The sequence below is a fragment of the Pleurodeles waltl genome, chromosome 6 (assembly GCF_031143425.1).
Source record: "Pleurodeles waltl isolate 20211129_DDA chromosome 6, aPleWal1.hap1.20221129, whole genome shotgun sequence".
In the NCBI taxonomy this organism is placed as follows: Eukaryota; Metazoa; Chordata; class Amphibia; order Caudata; family Salamandridae; genus Pleurodeles; species Pleurodeles waltl.
This window is the reverse complement of record NC_090445.1, coordinates 670,633,110-670,653,346: the sequence shown is the minus strand read 5'-3', so window position 1 is coordinate 670,653,346 and position 20,237 is coordinate 670,633,110. Positions and strand designations below refer to the sequence as shown.

Genomic DNA, 20,237 nt, shown 5'->3' with positions numbered 1-20,237 from the left:
ACAAGTTATCACCCTTTGCATTAATAGTGGAACAGTTATGTAGCACCACAACCAACTCATCCACTTTTCCAGCTCACAGGTTAATAGTCTGTTGTATTTTTTGTAGGGCAACAACCATTTTTGTATTTATATTTGTTTCAGTTGCAGTTCCCCTGTTCTTTAACTGTGACCTTTGGCATTGCTTGTGATTTCTATCAAATTATCTTGAGTATTTTCCCATAGTCTTGCAGAAAGATCTTTTGCATCGAGCAAAGACAAAATGATGATATGTTGCTTTAGAAAACTCCTTTTACCTTTCTAACAATAAAGCTCAAATCAGACAAAGCTTCTAAGCTCTAGAACTTCACAAGCCCCACTTAGGTTACTAAACACGTTTTTCCCACTTTTGATGTATTTAGTCAGACATCTTTGCAAATATCATCAAGTATATATCTGATACTTCTTTTTTTTGTACAAAGTCTGAATAGGTTTAATGATGCTTTGAACACTAAGTTCTTCACTGTGATATGGTTACAAATATCAAAGTGTGGGCTATGGTTTCTTTGTCTAGAAATTCTGTTCACATCATCAATTTCACATCAAATATTATTTGTCACAGATAATGCATGTAAGATAAAAGTTAGCAAAAATATTCCTATAAGTTCAATACTAATTACAGAATCTTATTCAAATCCAGCAGATGGTGGAAGCAAGAGAAGACAAAGGAAATTTGCGGAGTCTGTACAAAGTATCAAAACAAATGCTCCAAGTAGAGAGTCCTTATGGGAAAAAACCACCAAAGTTCTGCATGCCTCTTATATGGGACTAAACTCTAGAAGACAGATGAGATCAGAAAGTTACCAGGAAATGAAAAGAGACAAAAATCTTAAGTATGAAAGTAGTTTCAGACTCTCGGATCACTTCAATTTACCAACAAGAAGGCCTCAAGTAGCACTATCACAGAAATTTGATGAATGTGACAGTAATCTATGGAATTCACCATACTGTAATGGTCTTCCAAAACCACAACAGAATCCGGCACGGTATACATGTGCAGAATGTGGTGTAACCTTTCGTCTGAAGAGAGACCTTATTAGGCATAAAGAATCACATTCAGGATTGAGACCATATGCATGTACTGATTGTGGGAAAAGCTTCTTTCGAAAGCCAAATCTTACTAAGCATTACAAAACCCATACAGGTCAAAAACCATATAAATGTACATTCTGTCACAAAAGATTTAGTCGGAAAGATCACCTGAATCGGCATACAAGAATTCATACAGGAGAGAGGCCATATAAGTGCAATGAATGTGAGAGAAGCTTCCCTTGGATAAGTGATCTTAATCAACATCGAAGAACCAGACACTGATCCCAATTTTGTCGCTGCTCTATAGGAAGACATGAAGAAACTAAAAAGTAATATAAGAATTACTTAAGAGATAAACAGCACTGAGAAATGCAAGATGAATAAGAAGTATGATTTATCTCTGAAGAGCAAAAGATGCTTCAACAGAAAGCGTCACAAAGAGGACTGAAGCAATGCGACATCACCAGAAGAGTATTATCCCACTCTGCTTAATCAACAGAGCATCTGGTTCACCTTGTTTAACAAATTATAATCTCATGATTGAATACAACGGCAAGGTTTATAAGAATGAGCACAACCCTATAACCATAATAAGAAAACCTCCAGGAGAAGAATACACTTTATGCAATGTAATCATATGCTAATGATGGTTATTGTGAACAGGTAACTGATGAGTTCATTAAAACTGGATCAACACCATCCCTTTACTTAATATATATAGCTAATGGTAGTTTGTCTTACAAAAGGAATTAACCAACATAAATGGAAAAAAGATGAACATTCCTAGGTTGTGCAATCCTAGAGCTGAAGGATGCATGGGTGTGTTACACAGTGACTTTAATCTCAAGCCCAACTAAAAAGGCATGAAGAAATCTTAAAACACCAAAAAGTGGAATGCCCAAGTCTGCTTTCACCATCAAACTTTGACAAACCTTTTGCATGGCTTATAGAATGGTCAAAGAAACATGAACAATGTAATCTGCAAAGCAGATTAAGAAATGTGCCCTAAGAAAATACAAAATGTTTAGGTTAATTCTAAGTAGTATGAAAAATAAACTCCTTCAGAAAGTTTGTGTTGATCACAAATATAACTCAGTGAGTGCAAAAATTATAATTGAAACCTTGTGAAAGATGGTAACTCACTGCAGACCAGGACAGTAGATTATGTGGCAAGTTGGTAACTTCAGTCTTGTAAAAGACATTGCATAGAACACTCCTGCAAATTCGGCAATACACACTTGGAGTCCGTTTCACACCAGTATTCTGAATGTAACTTGATATTGGCATGGAACTGTAGATGAAAGAATGTGATATTGAAGTTAGAATGATTAATTGGAAATGATAGAAACACAAATAATTTAGTGTAAGAAAGCTCTGTTCACCATGGGTTATAAAAAACGATGGCATTATGATCACATGGAGCATTGCTAGAATATGTGACACAAATCTACCAGAAATAGTGGTAAATGAAAATCCTCTGCTTATGCCTAGGGTGATGGAAAGGTAATTTCTCAATTAATATCCTGTAATGGAATGACACAGTATTATGTAAAATATGCCAGAATTATGAATAAAAGCACTTAACATCCACTACTAATCTTAAGGACCCTTCATCTCCCAATGGACTGAGGCTAATTCACCGGTGCGAACTCTATTAGTGAGAAATCTACTTCACAATCTAGGTAGTACCTGAAACACTTGTCTTAAATTTTAAATAGAACTTCACCTGAATCAAGAAAGAAGTGCAGGCCATTTGTACATAAAATACATTTGGAGACACTAACCTAGACATAGCATCCATCTGTGAGTGTGACCGATAGCATTATATGCACACAACCAACAAAAATATTGGTCCCTTAGTAAAAAGAAATACAGTTTTTCATAAAACTAGAATTTCAGATCGTCATGTATTTGAGACATAGCTATATAGAATAAAATGGTTCACAGTAGTAAAGAAGATTAAAAACATCAAAGTGGAGAAAACTTCCTACCTTTTTCAGAATTCCATAATAAACTGAACATATCTGTACTAGCTCAACAGCCTAAAGTGTGATAATTATGATAAATTTAATTGTTTTATAACATAAGCATTTTCAATTATTTCAATATTTAATTCATGGTCAAAATGTATAATTTTATTTAAGAAATGTTTCCAAACGATTGTTGGATTAATGGCAGGACACAAGTTTGAGGAGGTTTACTAGATGCCCATTACCTAAGTCTCTATCATACCAAAATTAATTTTTGATGTAATTCCAAGGAGGATGATCTTCTGGTACAAAGGAGAAAGATTGTGAAACATTTTGTGTTTCCTGAAATGGTTATGTAGTAGTTTGTGGTTGCTATGCACTGTGCCACCTTCAGTATGTTGCATGTAGTGACATGACAGTCAGTATTGTATCAGCTGCTTAGAGCACGTTGTTGCACTGAGGGCAGTTTTGGACATGTCCTCAGGTCATGAAAGCCAGTATAAATCTCTGGTATATTACGTCCAGTTTCCGAGCTTTGTATTCTAATAGCTAGCTGTAGGGTTCCATGGCTGTTGTCCTAAAGAAACAACTGTGGGTGATGTGCATAAATGGAATAACATAAACTCCTTAGTCCCATCAGAGTTTTTAACCAATGCAAAGTCATCCTCTGAAGCTTCAAGCTGTGTCCAGTGTCACTATAACTAACCAAAGAATTAACAGCATCAGAATCGCATGGCCACTGTTAACAAGACATGCATCACTGTTCAGGTTGAATTCAGAGGTAAGGCATTTGCTGAGAGATGAAAATGAGGTTGTACTAAGTACCCCATCACCTTGTTCCTATGCCTTCTTTAATTTTGCTGCTACGGTAAGTTTCTATCCCGTGGGGTGAAATCAAAGCATGGCAAAGAGCATCCCTCACTGCTAAGCAACCAGGGTGACATCAAAGGGAATATCTGCCCTTTGTCTTGCTTAAATTTTCAGGTTCAATAGGTGTTCATCTCTCCATCCGAATCCTCAATGAATGCCTATCCCTCCCATCAAATCTGTCACAACTTATCATCTGTGTGGCTGCTAAGGTTACATCCCCTGTGACTAGGTGTTGTGGCTAGTTCAAATCGTTGACACCAAGATGGATGCTCAGTTGGCTCACAAGTCTTGTAAGGGGACCTATATGGTCACAATCATTGCCTCTCTCCAGCTGGCGCTGCTCCCCTTGCCTGTCCCCTTTCCTTGTAAATTCATGGATACTTCATTCCCTGGCAAAAAAGAATGTGGTTACCAAAGACATCCCTCGCTGCTATTAGCAAAGCTGTTATCCATGGGGCATCATCAACAAGGCTGCACTAGCCATAGGTGCCTCCAACTAGAATGTGCATGGGCAGCTCCATATCTTTAATTTAAATATCTGTATCGTTGGAATGTGGTAACTTCTTGGACTATGGTAACCTCTTGCCTCTCTAAATGGGACTGTTTTTCTTTCCTACTCCCTCATTTAATCGGATCAAATTCTTTCTAAGTAGTTCATAGGTAACAGCATCCATTACAGCAGCAGTGCGTGGAAACACAGCAGATCCTTCCCTCAACCCATCTGTCATCACGTGGACTCTGCCCTGGTATTTGACTTGAAATGTGTGTGTTGCCTCAGACACTATGTTAATGTTTCTCACCATCTGTAACTGTTCTTCTCATCTGCCCCCATTAAATACACAGGAAGGTTCCCTAATTACTATTTTTTTTGGAGGGGCAGGGTGATGTTGTCATTCATTGATATTCATTCATTTATATTGGAGGAGGAGATTGTGGTAGCAAAGATCATCTCACAGTGCTAGGCAGCACAGATGACATGCAGAGAAAACTGCAGTCCACACTTGACAGAGGGTGGATTCACTGCTGCCAAATTTGCCAAAAGTGTGCTCGCTGCCTGTCCTATCGAATCTCAGAACTGTTCATGAATATTACTGAAAAATGTTGATTTGTTAAGGTGAAGTGCTGTTGCAAAACTCTACCTTAGCTCCAACGTTACACAGGTGACATTGTAGAGAATCTGTGCTTCCTTTTTAAATTTGAAACAGTTTGGAGGCATGTTTAAGAGCACCTCCTGTGTTGCTTGGCAAATCAACTAAAAACATGTTAAGTTTCTTCTGCCCCTTTGTAATGGAATTTGCATTCCCCTACTGACTCCACCATAACAGTTGGTAAATACCAGTGGTTAGATGTACGTGTGCAGATCCTATATTACTAGGTAACAGAACGTTCGATGGCATCTGTCGCTGTAGATACGCATGTTTTGCAATAGCTCGCCATCTGGTGTTGGGCCGGAGTGTTACAAGTTGTTTTTCTTCGAAGAAGTCTTTCGAGTCACGGGACCGAGTGACTCCTCCTTTTGTCTCCATTGCGCATGGGCGTCGACTCCATCTTCGATTGTTTTTCCCCGCAGAGGGTGAGGTAGGAGTTGAATTGTAGTAATAGTGCCCATGCAATGGAGTGACTAAGTATGCACCTATTTAAGGTTGAGATGATTATATACAAATAGTTGAAGGTAACTTCCAAACTGCTACAGGCTCCCGGGGAGGCGGGTGGGCACATGCGAATCTACTGCGACTGATGCCACGAACAGATGTACACTGGGTAAGTGACATTTTCAGTTCGATGGCATCTGTCGCTGTAGATACGCATGTTTTGCATAGACTAGTAAGCAGTTATCTCCCCAAAAGCGGTGGATCAGCCTGTAGGAGTGGAAGTAGTCTGAAATAATGTTCTTAATACGGCTTGACCTACTGTGGCTTGTTGTGCGGATAACACGTCTACACAGTAGTGCTTGGTGAATGTGTGAGGCGTAGACCATGTGGCTGCCTTACATATTTCTTGCATTGGGATGTTTCCTAGAAAGGCCATGGTAGCACCTTTCTTTCTGGTTGAGTGTGCCCTTGGTGTAATGGGCAGCTGTCGTTTAGCTTTAAGGTAGCAGATTTGGATGCATTTAACTATCCATCTGGCTATACCTTGTTTTGATATTGGGTTTCCTGCATGAGGTTTTTGAAATGCAATAAATAGTTGTTTAGTCTTTCTGATGTTCTTTGTTCTGTCAATGTAATACATTAATGCTCTTTTGACATCTAATGTATGTAGTGCCCTTTCAGCTACGGTATCTGGCTGTGGAAAGAACACTGGAAGTTCCACTGTTTGATTTAGATGGAACGGTGAAATAACCTTTGGCAAAAATTTAGGATTGGTCCTTAGGACGACCTTATTCTTGTGTAGTTGTATAAAAGGTTCCTGTATTGTAAACGCCTGAATCTCGCTTACTCTTCTTAGGGAAGTAATGGCGATGAGAAATGCCACCTTCCAGGTTAGGAACTGTATTTCGCAGGAGTGCATGGGTTCAAAAGGTGGACCCATAAGTCTAGTTAGGACAACATTTAGGTTCCATGAAGGAACAGGTGGTGTTCTTGGTGGTAAAATTCTCCTAAGGCCCTGCATGAATGCTTTAATGACTGGTATCTTATATAGGGAAGTTGAATAGGTAGTCTGCAGGTATGCAGATATTGCTGCAAGGTGTATTTTAATGGAAGAGAAAGCCAGGTTAGATTTTTGTAAGTGAAGCAAGTAACCCACTACATGTTCTGGAGTTGTGTGTAATGGTTGTATTTGATTAATATGGCAGTAGCAAACAAACCTCTTCCATTTATTTGCATAGCAGTGCCTGGTGGATGGCCTTCTGGCTTGTTTTATGACTTCCATACATTCTTGGGTAAGTTGTAAGTGCCCGAATTCTAGGATTTCAGGAGCCAGATTGCTAGATTCAGCGATGCTGGATCTGGGTGTCTGATCTTTTGGTTGTGTTGTGTCAACAGATCTGGCCTGTTGGGCAATTTGATGCAGGGTACTACTGATAGGTCTAGCAGCGTTGTGTACCAGGGTTGCCTTGCCCAAGTTGGTTCTTTTTGTTAAAATGCCCAAAAGGCAAAAGTTAATGCCTTAAATTGGATCTGCTTGGTTAAAAATTAGCAGTCAAGTTGACGCAAATAATGAGTCACCAGGACCCTTAGTTTGATCTGCAAGATTACATGAGCAGCAGAATTCTGAACCATTTGAAGAGCTCACTATTGGAGACAGGGAAGAACCACACCACCATGGAACCAGAACTGCAAGTCTTTTCGATGATCTTCTGTGTCGTGCTCCACCACGAACACCACCGCCGGCGGAGATGACGACGGTGAGTACAGCCACCTAGCACACAAGGGGGGGGGGGTGGACACGAGAGTGACACACACATGCACAATGCACACCCCACACACACACACACACCATACACCAACCAGCTGCACAAGAAAACAATTTGTCCCTGATAATTGGCTGAATAATGCAAGGACAACAGGAATTGACTAACGTGATTGTAATAAGATCAACATCAAAAATAATAAGTCGATGTGGCAATGCAACAGATATGTACAAATGTAAAAAAAATGGACACTGCCCAGTCCATAGTTCACAGGGGCCACAGGACAACGTCCAAGGCCCTACTCAATCCCTGCACCAATCTAGAGAGAACACTGCAGGGGCATCAGCTGGCAAATAGGCAGGCACCTCGGGGGAGTGGGGGACAAATCAGCCGGATGCGGAAACAAGACCACTGGTTATGGAGGGGGCAACATGCCCTGTGCTTGGTCCTGGGGAGTGATAGGCCACAGTCTCTCAGGTGGGTGAATACCCTACTGGTTCTGGAGGGGGCAACATGCTCTGTGCTTGGTCCTGGGGATGATAGGCCACAGTCTCTCAAGTGGGTGAATACCCCAACAAGTCTGGGGGCGCAACATGCCCTGTCCTTGGTCCTGGGGAGTGCAAGGCTGCAGTCTCTCAGGCGGGTGATTACCCCACTGGTTCTGGTACGGGCAGGCTGCACAACAGCCCATTGAGGCCGGATCATATGGTGTCCGCCGGTGGTGATGGCTGCACTGTGGTGGTGGTCGTGGGAGGCTCCTGTTCAGCCCCTGCACCCTCCGATGCCTACACTGTGGTGGTGGTCGTGGGAGGCTCTTGCTCAGGCCCTGCACCCTCCGATGCCTGCACTGTTGTGGTGGTTGGGGGAGGCTCCTGCTAAGCCCCTGCATTCTATGACGGGTGCACAACCACGGCTGGCAGTGGGGGCTCTGTGACAGCTTCTGGTGCAGGATCCTTCCCCTTCTTGCTGGCTGCAGGCTCCTTCTCCTTCTTGGTGGTTGGTGCAGGCTCCTTCCCCTTCTTGGTGGCTGGTGCAGGCTCTTTCCCCTTCTTGGTGGCTGGTGCAGGCTCCTTCCCCTTCTTGGTGGCTGGTGCAGGCTCCTTCCCGTCCTTGGTGGATGGTGCAGGCTCCTTCCCCTTTAGTGTTTGTGGCCTGGAATCCTTTCAATCATGAGTAGGTGCTGCTGAAACTGGGCCCGTGGACTGTTCGGCTGAGGTGCTTGGCTGAGTCCTTGATACCCTGGCCATACGTGCATGACAGGAGGGGAGGGGTAGGGAATAGGTCAATCTTGGAAAGGAAAAGCTTTTTAGGAACATTGGGACGGGAAGAGGGAGAAGTAATGGAAGTGGAGGATGAGGGAGTGGTTATTGGATGTGTCTGTCTGCTGGATTTGGGTGCAGGTGCATGGGTTGTATGCTGTTGTGAGGTGGATGGCTGTTGGGTGTCTGAGTGCTTGCATTTGTGTACTTTAGGAGGGGGGAGAGGACACAGGGGACGTGTGCATAGATGTTGTGGATGTGTCTGCCAATGACGTGCGTGTTCTGCTTGGTGTGGTGATAATGCATGTAGTGGATGATGATGTAGTGCATGCAGGTGTGTGTGTGGATGTAACTGGGTGGGAGGTGGAGGAGGGGGAGACAGTGGAAATAGTGGATGTTGTGTCTACAACTGAATGGTGTGAGTGCCTGTGCGATGAAATGTGGTGCTTGTGTTTGCCTGTGACACTCTTGGGTGTTGTCCTGTGTGCATGCTCGTCTGGCTGTGTGCTTGGGATGGGTTGGGGTTGAGGAGAATGGACTGGGAAGTGGAAGTTGGAGAGGGGACGGTAGAAACAGGGACAATGGCTGCCATCAGAGACGACGCCAGAGCCTGGATCGATCTCTGTTGGGCCGCCAATCCACTGTGAATGCCCTTCAGGAATGCATTAAATTGCTGCATCTGTGCTGCCAGCCCCTGGATGGCATTCACAATGGTTGACTGCCCTGCAGAGATGGATCTCAGGAGGTCAATTGCCTCATCACTCAGGGCAGCAGGGCTAACTGGGAAAGGACCTTGTGACGGGCCGGTTGGAGACGGCCCGTGCACAAAACCAACTTCTGCTGACACTGCCCCAGGTGCTCAGGAACAACCTGGGGCAGGAACCAATGAGAGGTACTCATCGGCCATGACGTCGGAACTTCGAAAGGGAAACCGGGAAGAAGGGGTGGAGAAAAGGTCGGCGTCCGCGACCGGCGAGGAGGAGAGCGGTGAGAAGAAGAGTAACGAGGAGGAGAGTGGCGAGGAGGAAAGCGGCGAGCAGGAGAAGAGCGGCGAGGAGATTGGAGAGCGGTTTCTCCCCAGCCGGGGAGAAGAAGACGAAGAGGCGGCAGACGGAGGTCTGCACCCCACGGTGGCCCTGGAAGGCAAAACCAAGAACCCCGCCACGCTTCTGGAGAAGCGTGGCACAAGCAGGTGCGTGACCACACTGCAATAGGGAGAAGCAGGGGAAGGGAGGACGGGAGGAGCGGAAAGAGTAAACAAGGGGGAGTGGGCGGTGGGAAGGAAAGGAACCGGGCACTTTATAACACCACTCGAGTAAAAGAGGGCACATCGACATATACCCACCAAGAGAATAAGTTAAAACGCAGTGACAGCACTGGAAGGAAGGGTCTCATCATTAAGCCATGGAAAGCACATTAAAAGATAGAGAAAGGTGCTTTAAGAGGCAAGAACAACTGAAAGATAGAAAGACAGAAAGAAAAATAAGGAAAGCTCCGTTCAGGAAGAGAAAGACAATAGGAAACAAAAATACCAGAAAAAGAGTGGTAAAGACTCCTAGAAAGGAAAGAGAAAAGAGGAAGAAAGAAAGACAGTAAGAAGAGTGAAATACAGAGGTGGACAGAAAAGAAGAGGTAGAAAAGGAGAAAAGACAGATAGTGAAAACAACCACTTACCAATACTTTTCTTCTTCTTCTATATGCATGTGCTTCCTGGGAGCCCTAAAAGAGAAGAAAAGAACAAAGAAGATGTAAAGATCCAGGGAACCGATTCCAAAGCCATCCGGGAACACGACAAGAAACACAGAGAAATACCCCTGTTCATACATCATTATATTCTTCAATAAATCACATACCTACTTGACTCCAGAGCTTCGTGTTGTCCTTTAACCCAGCCTACCACAGGCCTGAGGTGCCTGGGGCGAAGGAGATGCCCACCCGCCTGGGTGAGCGGGGACGGGCAACTCGCTGAGGGGCTGCTGAGATGGCAGTGCTGGTATGGGGGAGGCAGCTGTACCTGTAGCTGGGGTGGTCACAGAAGTGTCCGCCACCACCAGGGAGCTCCCATCGGAGGAGGTATCTGAGTCTGTATTGTCCCCTCCGGTCTCAGCCGTGGTGCTCCCCTTCGCCCTCCGTCCCACTAGTGCCCTCAGCGTCAGTGGTCTCTGCCTCCAGGGTCCTGTGGGATGCAGCTCCCTCCGTTGCCGGTGCCTCTGCTCCTCCGCCTCTGCTCCTCCGCAAATTATGCTAATGTACATAAGGACAGGATGACAAAACAAGAAACGGGGGGAGAGAGACAAAGGATACACTGGGTCAATGACTGCACCAACACCACCGTTGGCGTACACAGCACCCTCACACACAGGCAACAGGCCTACGCAATATGCATTGCACGACCAGTGATATTGCTAGACTCCAAGGCATGAGGATGAGCAGACACTGCCAACTGCAGCACACCTGGGATCCACGCAGCCCTGACCAGTAGTGGATGCTAACAAGCTAGGTAGGCAGTATTTCCCCTTCAGACCCTTAGCCACAAGAGGACGTAGGCTATGTCTGGCCTGACCTAGGGGCACCCAGTGACACACAACCACCACCCGGATACCACCCCTCCAGCCGTATCCTTCAATGATGGCCACTGTACTCACCCCCTTGTGGCTGCTGTGATTCCCTCAAGCGCCCATCCAGCTCTGGATAGGCCACCGCCAGTATGCGGGCCATCGGGGGTCAGGGTACGACGGGCACCCCTTCCTCATTGGGAGGCCATCCCCAGCTGGGCCTCTGCGATCTTCCGTGCCCAGCATCCCAGGTCCTCCCACCGTTTGAGACAGTGGGTGCTCCGCCTGCCATAGACCCCCAGGATCCACACCTCCTTGGTGATGGCACGCCATATACCCTTCATTTGATGGGCGCTGACCTGCAGAGGCAATAGAGACAGGAGAACACCATTAGACAAACAGTCCAGCCAGTAACACGAATGGACCACAATACCCATTTCCATCACTATTGGCACACACAGCCCAGCACTCAACATGTACCCAGCCCAGAGGTCATCCCTCCCCCTTACAGAATGCATTCACACAGAACTCCATGTATTCATGCCACATGCATCGTTCCCACAGTGTACACACCTGTTGGTCTGGAGGCCCATACAGAAGTCCATACTGGGGTAGGACCCCATCCACCAGTCTCTCCAATTTCTCTGAAGTGAAGGCTGGGGCCCTTTTCCCGATCACACGGGACATGGTGGGTTCCAGACACCGGTCACAGCAGCACATGCAGTGTAGGTCCTCTCCTATGGAAGGTCAGGAAACAAGTGAGGGATCAGATAGAAAATGGCGGTCATGTCCGCAGCGGTGCATACTGTCACCACCGGCGTAGATCACCATTGGCCACTGTACCCCATAAGGCCCAATTATAACCTTTGAGGAGTTGCATGGCGGTTCCCAACTGTCACGGCGCACATCAGCGGCATTACCTCACTTCCACCTCTCCCTTCACACAGGACAGGCGGGCGCAATTTCAGGGGGAAGGGCAGGCCTATGGAATATTGCTGCGTCACAGGATAGAGAGGCACATACTTGACAAATGACACTGTCCCATGCCATGTTTACAGATTGCGGCCTACTGTTGTGGCTCCATTGTTCAGTTTGTGACACCCTCCTCACTCTTTTGTCCCTTAGATACCTACTGCTGTGGATGAATAGGAGATGGAGACATAACCCTGTGTACAGACCCCTGGTGGACTTGGCTACACTGGAGGACAGGCAAATTTTCCTCGCCTATAGGCTGGACAGGGACACAATCACAGAGCTGTGTGCCCAATTGTAGCCTGACCTGATATCTGCTATCCGTCAGCCCACTGGAATACCCCCTCTTGTGCAAGTGCTATCAGCTCTCCATTTCCTGGCTACTGGTTCTTTCCAAGTGACAGTGGGCTTGGCAGCAGGAATGTCACAGCCAATGTTCTCAGTAGTGCTGACAAGAGTGTTGTCTGCCCTGATAAAACACATGTGCAGCTACATTGCATTCCTCCAGGTTGAGGATTTGGCCACTGTGAAGGCCGGGTTTTATGCAATGGGACATATCCCCAATATAATTGGGGCGATTGACGGAACACATTGCATTTCTCCCCCCCGCCAGAATGAACAGGTGTTCAGGAATCATAAGAGTTTCCACTCTGTGAATGTGCAGATGGTGTGCTGGGCGGACCAGTACGTCTCCCACGTCAATGCTAAGTATCCAGGGGCGGTGCATGATGCCTTTGTCCTGAGGAATGGCAGCATCCCATATGTGATTGCTCAACTCCAGAGGCACAGGGTGTGGCTAGTAGGTGAGCCCTAGTTCACACCCAGTATATTTTGGTGTATCCTATGCTGTTGGCCATATAGGATAGTGTGTGGCTAAATGTTGTCCCTCAATATTTGCAGGTGACTCTGGTTACCCAAACCTATCATGGCTGCTGACCCCTGTGAGGAATGCCAGGACAAGGGCAGAAGGAGGTTACAATGAGGCACGAGAGAACCAGAAGGATCATTGAAAGGACCTTTGTTCTTCTCAAGGCCAGGTTCCGATGCCTCCATCTGACATCCCTGTGCTACTCACCCAAGAAGGTTTGCCAGATAGTGGTGGCATGCTGCATGTTGCACAACCTGGCCCTCAGACGCCATGCCCCTTTTCTGCAGGAGGAAGAGACTGGAGATGCCCCTACGGCAGCAGCGGACCCTGTGGACAGTGAGGATGAGGAGGCAGAGAATGAGGATGTGGACAACAGAACATCTGTAATCTGTCAGTACTTCCAATGACACACAGGTGAGACAGTGCAACTTTACATTTCAATGGCTTTGGTTGTATTCTGTGTGGCATTAGCCACTGGTATTTCCCACATCTATGCCCACTTACTGTTACCTCTGGCTATTCATTTTGCAGACGTTGATGATCTGAAAAATACTCCTGGTGTGATCACAACAGCCAGCTACAGGTCATTGATGCTATACTCAATTTATGTACAGTTCATTTGCAATGGTTGTACCTGTTTCAATCAATACATATTTGAAATACATGACATACTCAAAATCGATTTATATTAAAGGGTGTTTATTGTAGTGCTAATATATGGAGGGGGAAGTGCAATGGGATGGGGTGATGATGGAGGAAAGTCCAGGGTATTGTTCCAGTCTATTTGTAGCACAGGTGCATGGTCCATGGGGACATAGGAAGAGGAGCAATGGCAGTTCAAGGTGGACATGGTGACTGAGTGGGACACAAAGGGGACAATCAGGAGAGTCTCATTTCCTGGCAGGGGTCTTGGCAAGTGTCCCTGGCTTCTGTCTGGATCGCACAGAACGTTTGCGGGGTGGTTCACCTTCTGCAGGGGGAGGGGTGCTGGTGGCCTGTGGGTCCTGTGGCGGGGCGTCCTGGCCACTAGCCGAAGTGGAAGGCTGTTCAGATGAGTGGCTAGTGGCAGGGGCCTGCTGGTGTGACACTGCCTCCCTCATAATGTTGGTCATGTCTGCCAGCACCCCTGCTATGGAGATCAGGGTGTTGTTGATGGCCTGCAAGTCCTCCCTGATCCCCTGATACGGTCCCTCCTGCAGCCGCCTGTTCTGCACGTTGTCTAGGATCTGGCCCATCATGTCCTGGGAATGTTGATAAGCTCCCAGGATCTCAGAGAGCGTCTCCTGGAGAGTTGGTTTCCGGGTCCTGTCCTCCCCAGTGTCCCTGTTGGCCTGTGCCTCTGAACCCCGGAACAGTGTGCCCACTGCCACTGACCCCAGGTCCCCGATTGTCTTGTGTGCGAGGTGTGGCCTGCACAGGTGGGCACACTGCTGATTGACGTGTCCTGGGGACAGAGGTTTGGGTACGCTGGGTGGGTGTTGTTTCCTGATGGGGAGGCTCTGTGGTGGTCTGTGACTGGGCTTGGGTAACCGGCTGTCCAGTGGTCCCTGATGGGCCCGGTAGATCTTCCAGATCCTAAAGACCAGAGTTACTGTCATCACTGTGAGCCTCTTCAGTTGGGGACTGGATAGTGCTGGCACCTCCTCTCCAGTGACATTGGCTGGGGTACCTGTGTGGATGTAAATGATGAATTATGGTTCATGTGTATGACATATTGTACATCCCTGGCTTCCCCTCTATGGTTGTTGTTGCCCTGGCAGCTTTTACTTGTGTATGTTGGTGTATCTTGAGATTGTTAATTTCCCTATGCTGTGCATGTTTTAGTGATGAGTGTCCATACCGGGCTGTGAGGGGTGTCCATGAATTGGTACAGCATGCAGGGCTTGGCATTGGGATGGTGGAGTGTGTGGGATGTAGTGGAGTGAGGGTGAGGGCATGTGATGGCATGCAGGTAGGGGGGTGATAATTGTTGAAAGTTGACTTACCACAGTCCATTCCTTCTCCGACTCCGGCCAGGCCCTCAGGATGCAGTAATGCCAAGACTTGCTCCTCCCATGCTGTGAGTTGTGGGGGAGGAGGTAGGGGTCCACTGCCAGTGCTCTGGATAGCGAGCTGGTGTCTTGCTGCTATGGAACGTACCTTCCCCCCGTAGGTCGTTCCACCTATTCCTGATGTCGTCCCTTGTTCTGGGGTGCTGTCCCACGGCGTTGACCCTGTCCACGATTCTCCGCCATAGCTCCATCTTCCTGGCTACTGATATCTGCTGCACCTGTGCTCCAAAGAGCTATGGCTCTACCCTGACAATTTCCTCCACCATGACCCTTAATGCATCATCAGTGAAACAGGGGTGCCTTTGCGGTGCCATGGGTGTTATGTGATGTGTGTTGGTGAAGGTGTGTTTTGTAATGTGTTGGGGTGTGTGAAGTGGGGTTTGTGAGGGATATATGGGTGTATGTGGTGTGTGTCTCTAGTTGTGGCAGTGGTCTCCGTGTCAGTCTCATGCCAATGATTTGTAATTGTAAAGGGTTGTGGGTAATGTGGGTGTGTGTTTTATAGTGGTGTGGGTGTGGTGTATGTATGGGTGTCAGATGTGTGTTGTCTAACAGATGTCTGTAGATGTCAATTGTGAGCGCAGAGTATGTACCGCCAATGGTTTACCGCCGTTGAATGTCCGCTGTGGTGATTTGTGGGTCATAATGTGGTGGGCACTGTTCTGTTGGCGTCACTGTGTGGGTTTTGATAACACCACTTTGTCACTGATCTTTGAGCTGGCAGATTTGTGTCTGTGGCTGTATCCTGTTGAATTGGTGTGTGTGTGTGTCAGAATACGGTGAACGGATATCCGCCGCCGCCACGGTAAATTGGCGGCCGTCACCATGGCGGTAAGCGGGATTTACCGCCAGGGTCATAATGAGGGCCAAAGTAACTTGGTGGATTACATTATTTGATGTTCTTCCCTAGGTAAAGATGAATGTTTGCCAGTTTGCCTATTTTTGATACTGCAAGTCACAAGAAAGTGATTTATTTATTGTGATGGATGGTAGTCCACCACAAGTAATTAAGTCACCGACCTGTTAGGTCCAGGCAAAGGTTTCAGTCATTTAAACCTGAGCTCAACCCCTTTAGCTTGACAGTCTTTACTTAAAGAAAATGTGTGAAGTTTTTGAAAGTACCAACACTTAAAAAGGCAGAAACAAAACACAATAAAATGTGAATTACTGTTAATAAAGGTAGAAACAAATGTTAAAAACAAATGACACTAAAAAGACCAAAATCCATTAAGGTGAACCGGAGTACATTTTTAAAGGTGTAAGAGAAAACTCTCTAAGAAAAAAATAAATCATGAATAGAAAGTACTGTTCACTTGTAACTGGGATCTAGGTATGATTTCAGGTCGACCACGATGGAGCACAGGTTAGATACACCAAGGCAGGTTTGTCCTGGTCAAAGTGTTCCTAGATAGTTTCTGAAATGGAAGTCAGAATCCTCTAGCAGGCAGCAGGCTGTATTTGTCAAACTCCTGTTGAAGTCGGATAGGCATGGAGCAAGGCCCCACTGAAGCCATTGCCTTTGGCAGGTAAAGCTCTGAGTGGGAAAAGTCCAATTTCACACTCGGGGAAGTCCTCTCATCAGTTGGAAACTTATGGCCCATGTGTCTGGTCAAGATTTCTACCTTTGGACTCAGTCTCTTTTTAAGTTTAAATTCAAGGCAGGAGGCTATATCTGAGAAGGCCACACCTATGTCAGATAGGCTTGCTGCAAGCATTCATTGAGCTAGATTTTCAGGCAGCAAAATCCGAGCTGAACCAACCTGATTTTTCCCCCCCAGAAATAACGTGCCTTGGGAGAACTGACTTAGGTGGTTAGTCTTGGCTCTCCAGAGGTCCAAAATATTTCTAAGTCTACATTTTTGAGTGATTTGAGAATTAGTCCTTCTGGACACTATGGGGTTTACTTCACTCAATCAAGATTCCACCTTCTGACATCGGTTCTGATTACGAGTATGGCAGTACTTGGACCGCCACACTCCCGGTGGCTGTCGGACGATCGTGGTTGTGGCGGTCCGACCTCCACATTACGAGGATGGTGGGCAGCCCAGCCAACCTACCGCCACCTGACGTTGGCGCTAGTTGGAATCAGCCATGGTGGCGCTGAAGTCAGCGCCACCAAGCTGATTACGACCTGGTTCTATGCCAGCCTTTTAATGTCGGTTTCACTTCCATGAAAAGGCTAGTAAAGAACAGGTGCAGGGGGCCACAGGGGTGCACCTACACTGCCCATGCACTTGGAATGGGCAGTGCAGGGGACCTCCTGCCCAGTAATCTTGCATCTGGTATAAATTGGCGAGGCGGTTGTGAAGTGATTTGGAATGCTCTCATATTAAATAGCTCTGGGCAGCAGCTTGTGCTGTTCTGAATTTAAGTTTGAAGGATTCTGTGTCAGAATCATTTTTTGTTTATGTAGTGGCACCCAACTTGGTTTATAGATGCAAGGATTTGCTGTTATGCAACATCCATTCCACTTTGTGAAGGGCTCTTCTGTCACAGCTGGTTTCTTTGAGAATTAGGGATTGCAATGAGAATCTTATTGTACTTCTACTGTGGCATCAATGTTATGCTTTTTTTAATTGGGTTCGGTAGCAGAAGCTCGAGAGTTTCTTTAATTATGATTTGGTGGTCTTTTGTGGATCCTCTATGTCAACGGTACTCAAAGTACGGCCCGCGGGCCGCCAGCGGCCCCACGGACCTAGCTTGGCGGCCCGCGAGACCTACGCCAAACGCCATATCATAATGGCAGCAGTATGTAAACATAGAGGAGGGCCGCGGGAGCATGCTCCCGCGGCCCTCCTCTATGTTTACATACGGCGGCCATTGTTTATGGCGTTGCCCTGACGATCCTGGAAGCCAAAGCCCCATAAACGTCAGCGCTTGCAGCTAACTTTTACGGGGCTTTGGTCGTCTGCTTCCTGTCACCGGCTCCACGTCTGCTGCCCGCCTGCCCACCTGCCTGCCTGCTGTTCCACATTTGTGGCATCTTCACAGTGCTTTGAGTCAGGTAAGGCTCTTTGGTTATTTATTTATTTGTTTTTAATGTAGTGTGTGTTACTCGGGTAGGCATGAGAGCAGATTGCGCTGTGTGTGTGTGTTACTGGGGTGGGGTGAGAGCAGATGGCGCTGTGTGCAGATGGCGCTGTGTGTGTTACTGGGGTAGGGGTGGGAGCAGATGGCGCTGTGTGCAGATGGCGCTGTGTGTGTTACTGGGGTAGGGGTGGGAGCAGATGGCGCTGTGTGCAGATGGCGCAGTGTGTGTTACTGGGGTAGGGGTGGGAGCAGATGGCGCTGTGTGCAGATGGCGCAGTGTGTGTTACTGGGGAAGGGGTGAGAGCAGATGGCGCTGTGTGCAGATGGCGCAGTGTGTGTAACTGGGCTAGGGGTGGGAGCAGATGGCGCTGTGTGCAGATGGCGCTGTGTGTGTTACTGGGGTAGGGGTGGGAGCAGATGGCGCTGTGTGCAGATGGCATTGTTTAGCATTGTTTTGAAAAAGGGGGTGGGGTGGTTGTTCCCCCTCTAAGCCCCGCCCCCTCTAAGCCCCGCCCCCCGCTGTCACTTCAGTGCGGCCCTCGGCCGCAAACCATACTGCAATTTTGGCCCCCGAGAAAAAGTTTGTGAGTACCCATGCTCTATGTGGTTGCAGCTTAATTGCAGATACAGAGTAACATGGTAAACAAGTATGAGGTGGCGGTCTTTGGTGGGTTTCTTGCATCTGGGACAATGAACCTGAATTTTGTTTATTACTATTATAATTTTAATAGTGGTATTTATGTATAGTGAGCCTAGTCCTAATAAGCAGCAGAACACTTGTCACAGCAACAGTATAAATAAGCAACATTTGAAGATGAGAATAACTGTGGCAGTCAGGACTAAAATCTGATGGGAGAAGGTTTTCCTGGACTCCACAACTGCGGGCATGGGTAACTCTATAATTCATTGTACAAATAAATCATGGAACAGAAATCTCGTTAAGTAACATGCTTGTCTAGTTCATCTTTTGTGCAAGCTTCCAATAATCAGAGCAACAATGTTTGGCATCCAGATACATAATAAAAAGTCAGTTGGTAGATGTAATTACCCCAGTTGACCTTAATGGATCTGTCTTTTGGCAGCTTCTTTACTTGTCTTTTAGTTCAGGTTTGTGAACTTTCCACTACAATATCAGAAGGAATTGTTATACCTGTCCGTGCTTGTAGATTAATTTCATCCAGCTAACCTCTGTTATTTTTATATAAATCACTTCTTGTATTGCATATTAATCTGAATATTCCTATGGTTTCTAGCTCTTTGAATTCATTATTCCCTTACAGTGACTGTCAGTGTCACCATTCTCTTTTTTCCTCCAAAGTGCTATTAAATAGTGCGATATATAGAAAAACAATACCCATGATGTGCCCTACTTCCCATGAGGATGATGCACAATCAGAAAACCTGACTGTGGCATTTAATTTTCATCCCTTCAGTTTTGTGTTTATTAATTACCAGTGACCTTTTGACCCACTAGCCATATACAGAAGTGTATGAAAACTGGGCAGATGCCAGAGGAACAGTTTTTCCCTTCCTTAATAAGGCTTGTGATGCAGTTGTTTCTTAGCACATGGAAAAATGTATACTGGATTACAGTCTCCTAGCTGCACAGCATAGTGTTTTTCTTTCTGGCTGTAGCATGGAAGAATCAACCCAGCAGGTAGTGGTGTCCAACTTCAACTTTAGACCAAGCGCCTGATTTTGAGTTTGGTGGATGGGTTACTCCATCACAAATGTGACGAATCACCTGTCTACCATATCACAATTTTCACAGCATATTATGGAATTGTAATACAGCCGATAGGATATCCGTCACGTTTGCGACAGAGTAATCCCATCAGCCAAACTCTAAATCAGGCCCTAAGTTTGTACTACATAAATTAATTTCCCTAGAATTTGTTATATATGCAAATTCAACATGTATGGATCCAACCCACTGAAGATTATGTTGGACATCACTATACTAGGTGATGATAATTGTGTACGAGACACATGGAGTGCCTTTCTGCTGACTTTGGATTGCCTTTGATACAATCAACTGTGAGCCACTGAATTGTATTAGAAAAACCCAGAGAGACATTTGGGATATCGAATGAGCCCCTTCTTTCTCCTTTTTATGTGATTTATTCCTTCTGGTGAACGTGACTACATGTTAAGACCATTATCATTTGGAGGTGCTCTGAAGATCAATATGGGTGCCCAGGTTGATTAATCAATAGACAGTGTTCTTGGGATATCTAAT

The 20,237-nt window shown here is 46.3% G+C and overlaps 2 protein-coding genes across 7 annotated transcripts in view; one reads left to right on the top strand and one right to left on the bottom strand.

Moving 5' to 3' along the window:
• Nucleotides 1–3,100, top strand: part of LOC138300137 (zinc finger protein 12-like) — an 81,096-nt gene extending 77,996 nt beyond the window's left edge. For 2 of the 3 annotated variants that reach the window (XM_069239072.1, XM_069239074.1), the window contains one exon: nt 677–3,100. In XM_069239072.1, the coding sequence (XP_069095173.1) occupies nt 677–1,350 (674 nt within the window). In that variant the 3' untranslated portion in view covers nt 1,351–3,100. The remainder of the gene's footprint in view (nt 1–676) is intronic. The other variant, XM_069239073.1, reaches the window with a different exon arrangement.
• Nucleotides 1–20,237, bottom strand: part of LOC138300140 (zinc finger protein interacting with ribonucleoprotein K-like) — an 81,969-nt gene that overhangs the window by 1,904 nt on the left and 59,828 nt on the right. The window contains exon 7 of one of the 4 annotated variants that reach the window (XM_069239080.1): nt 2,226–2,359. The exons of 2 other annotated variants lie outside the window; for them this stretch is intronic. In XM_069239080.1, coding sequence (XP_069095181.1) covers nt 2,252–2,359 — 108 coding nt within the window. In that variant the 3' untranslated portion in view covers nt 2,226–2,251. Of the gene's footprint in view, nt 1–2,225; nt 2,360–20,237 lie in introns of those variants that run through there. One more of the 4 variants, XM_069239083.1, reaches the window with a different exon arrangement.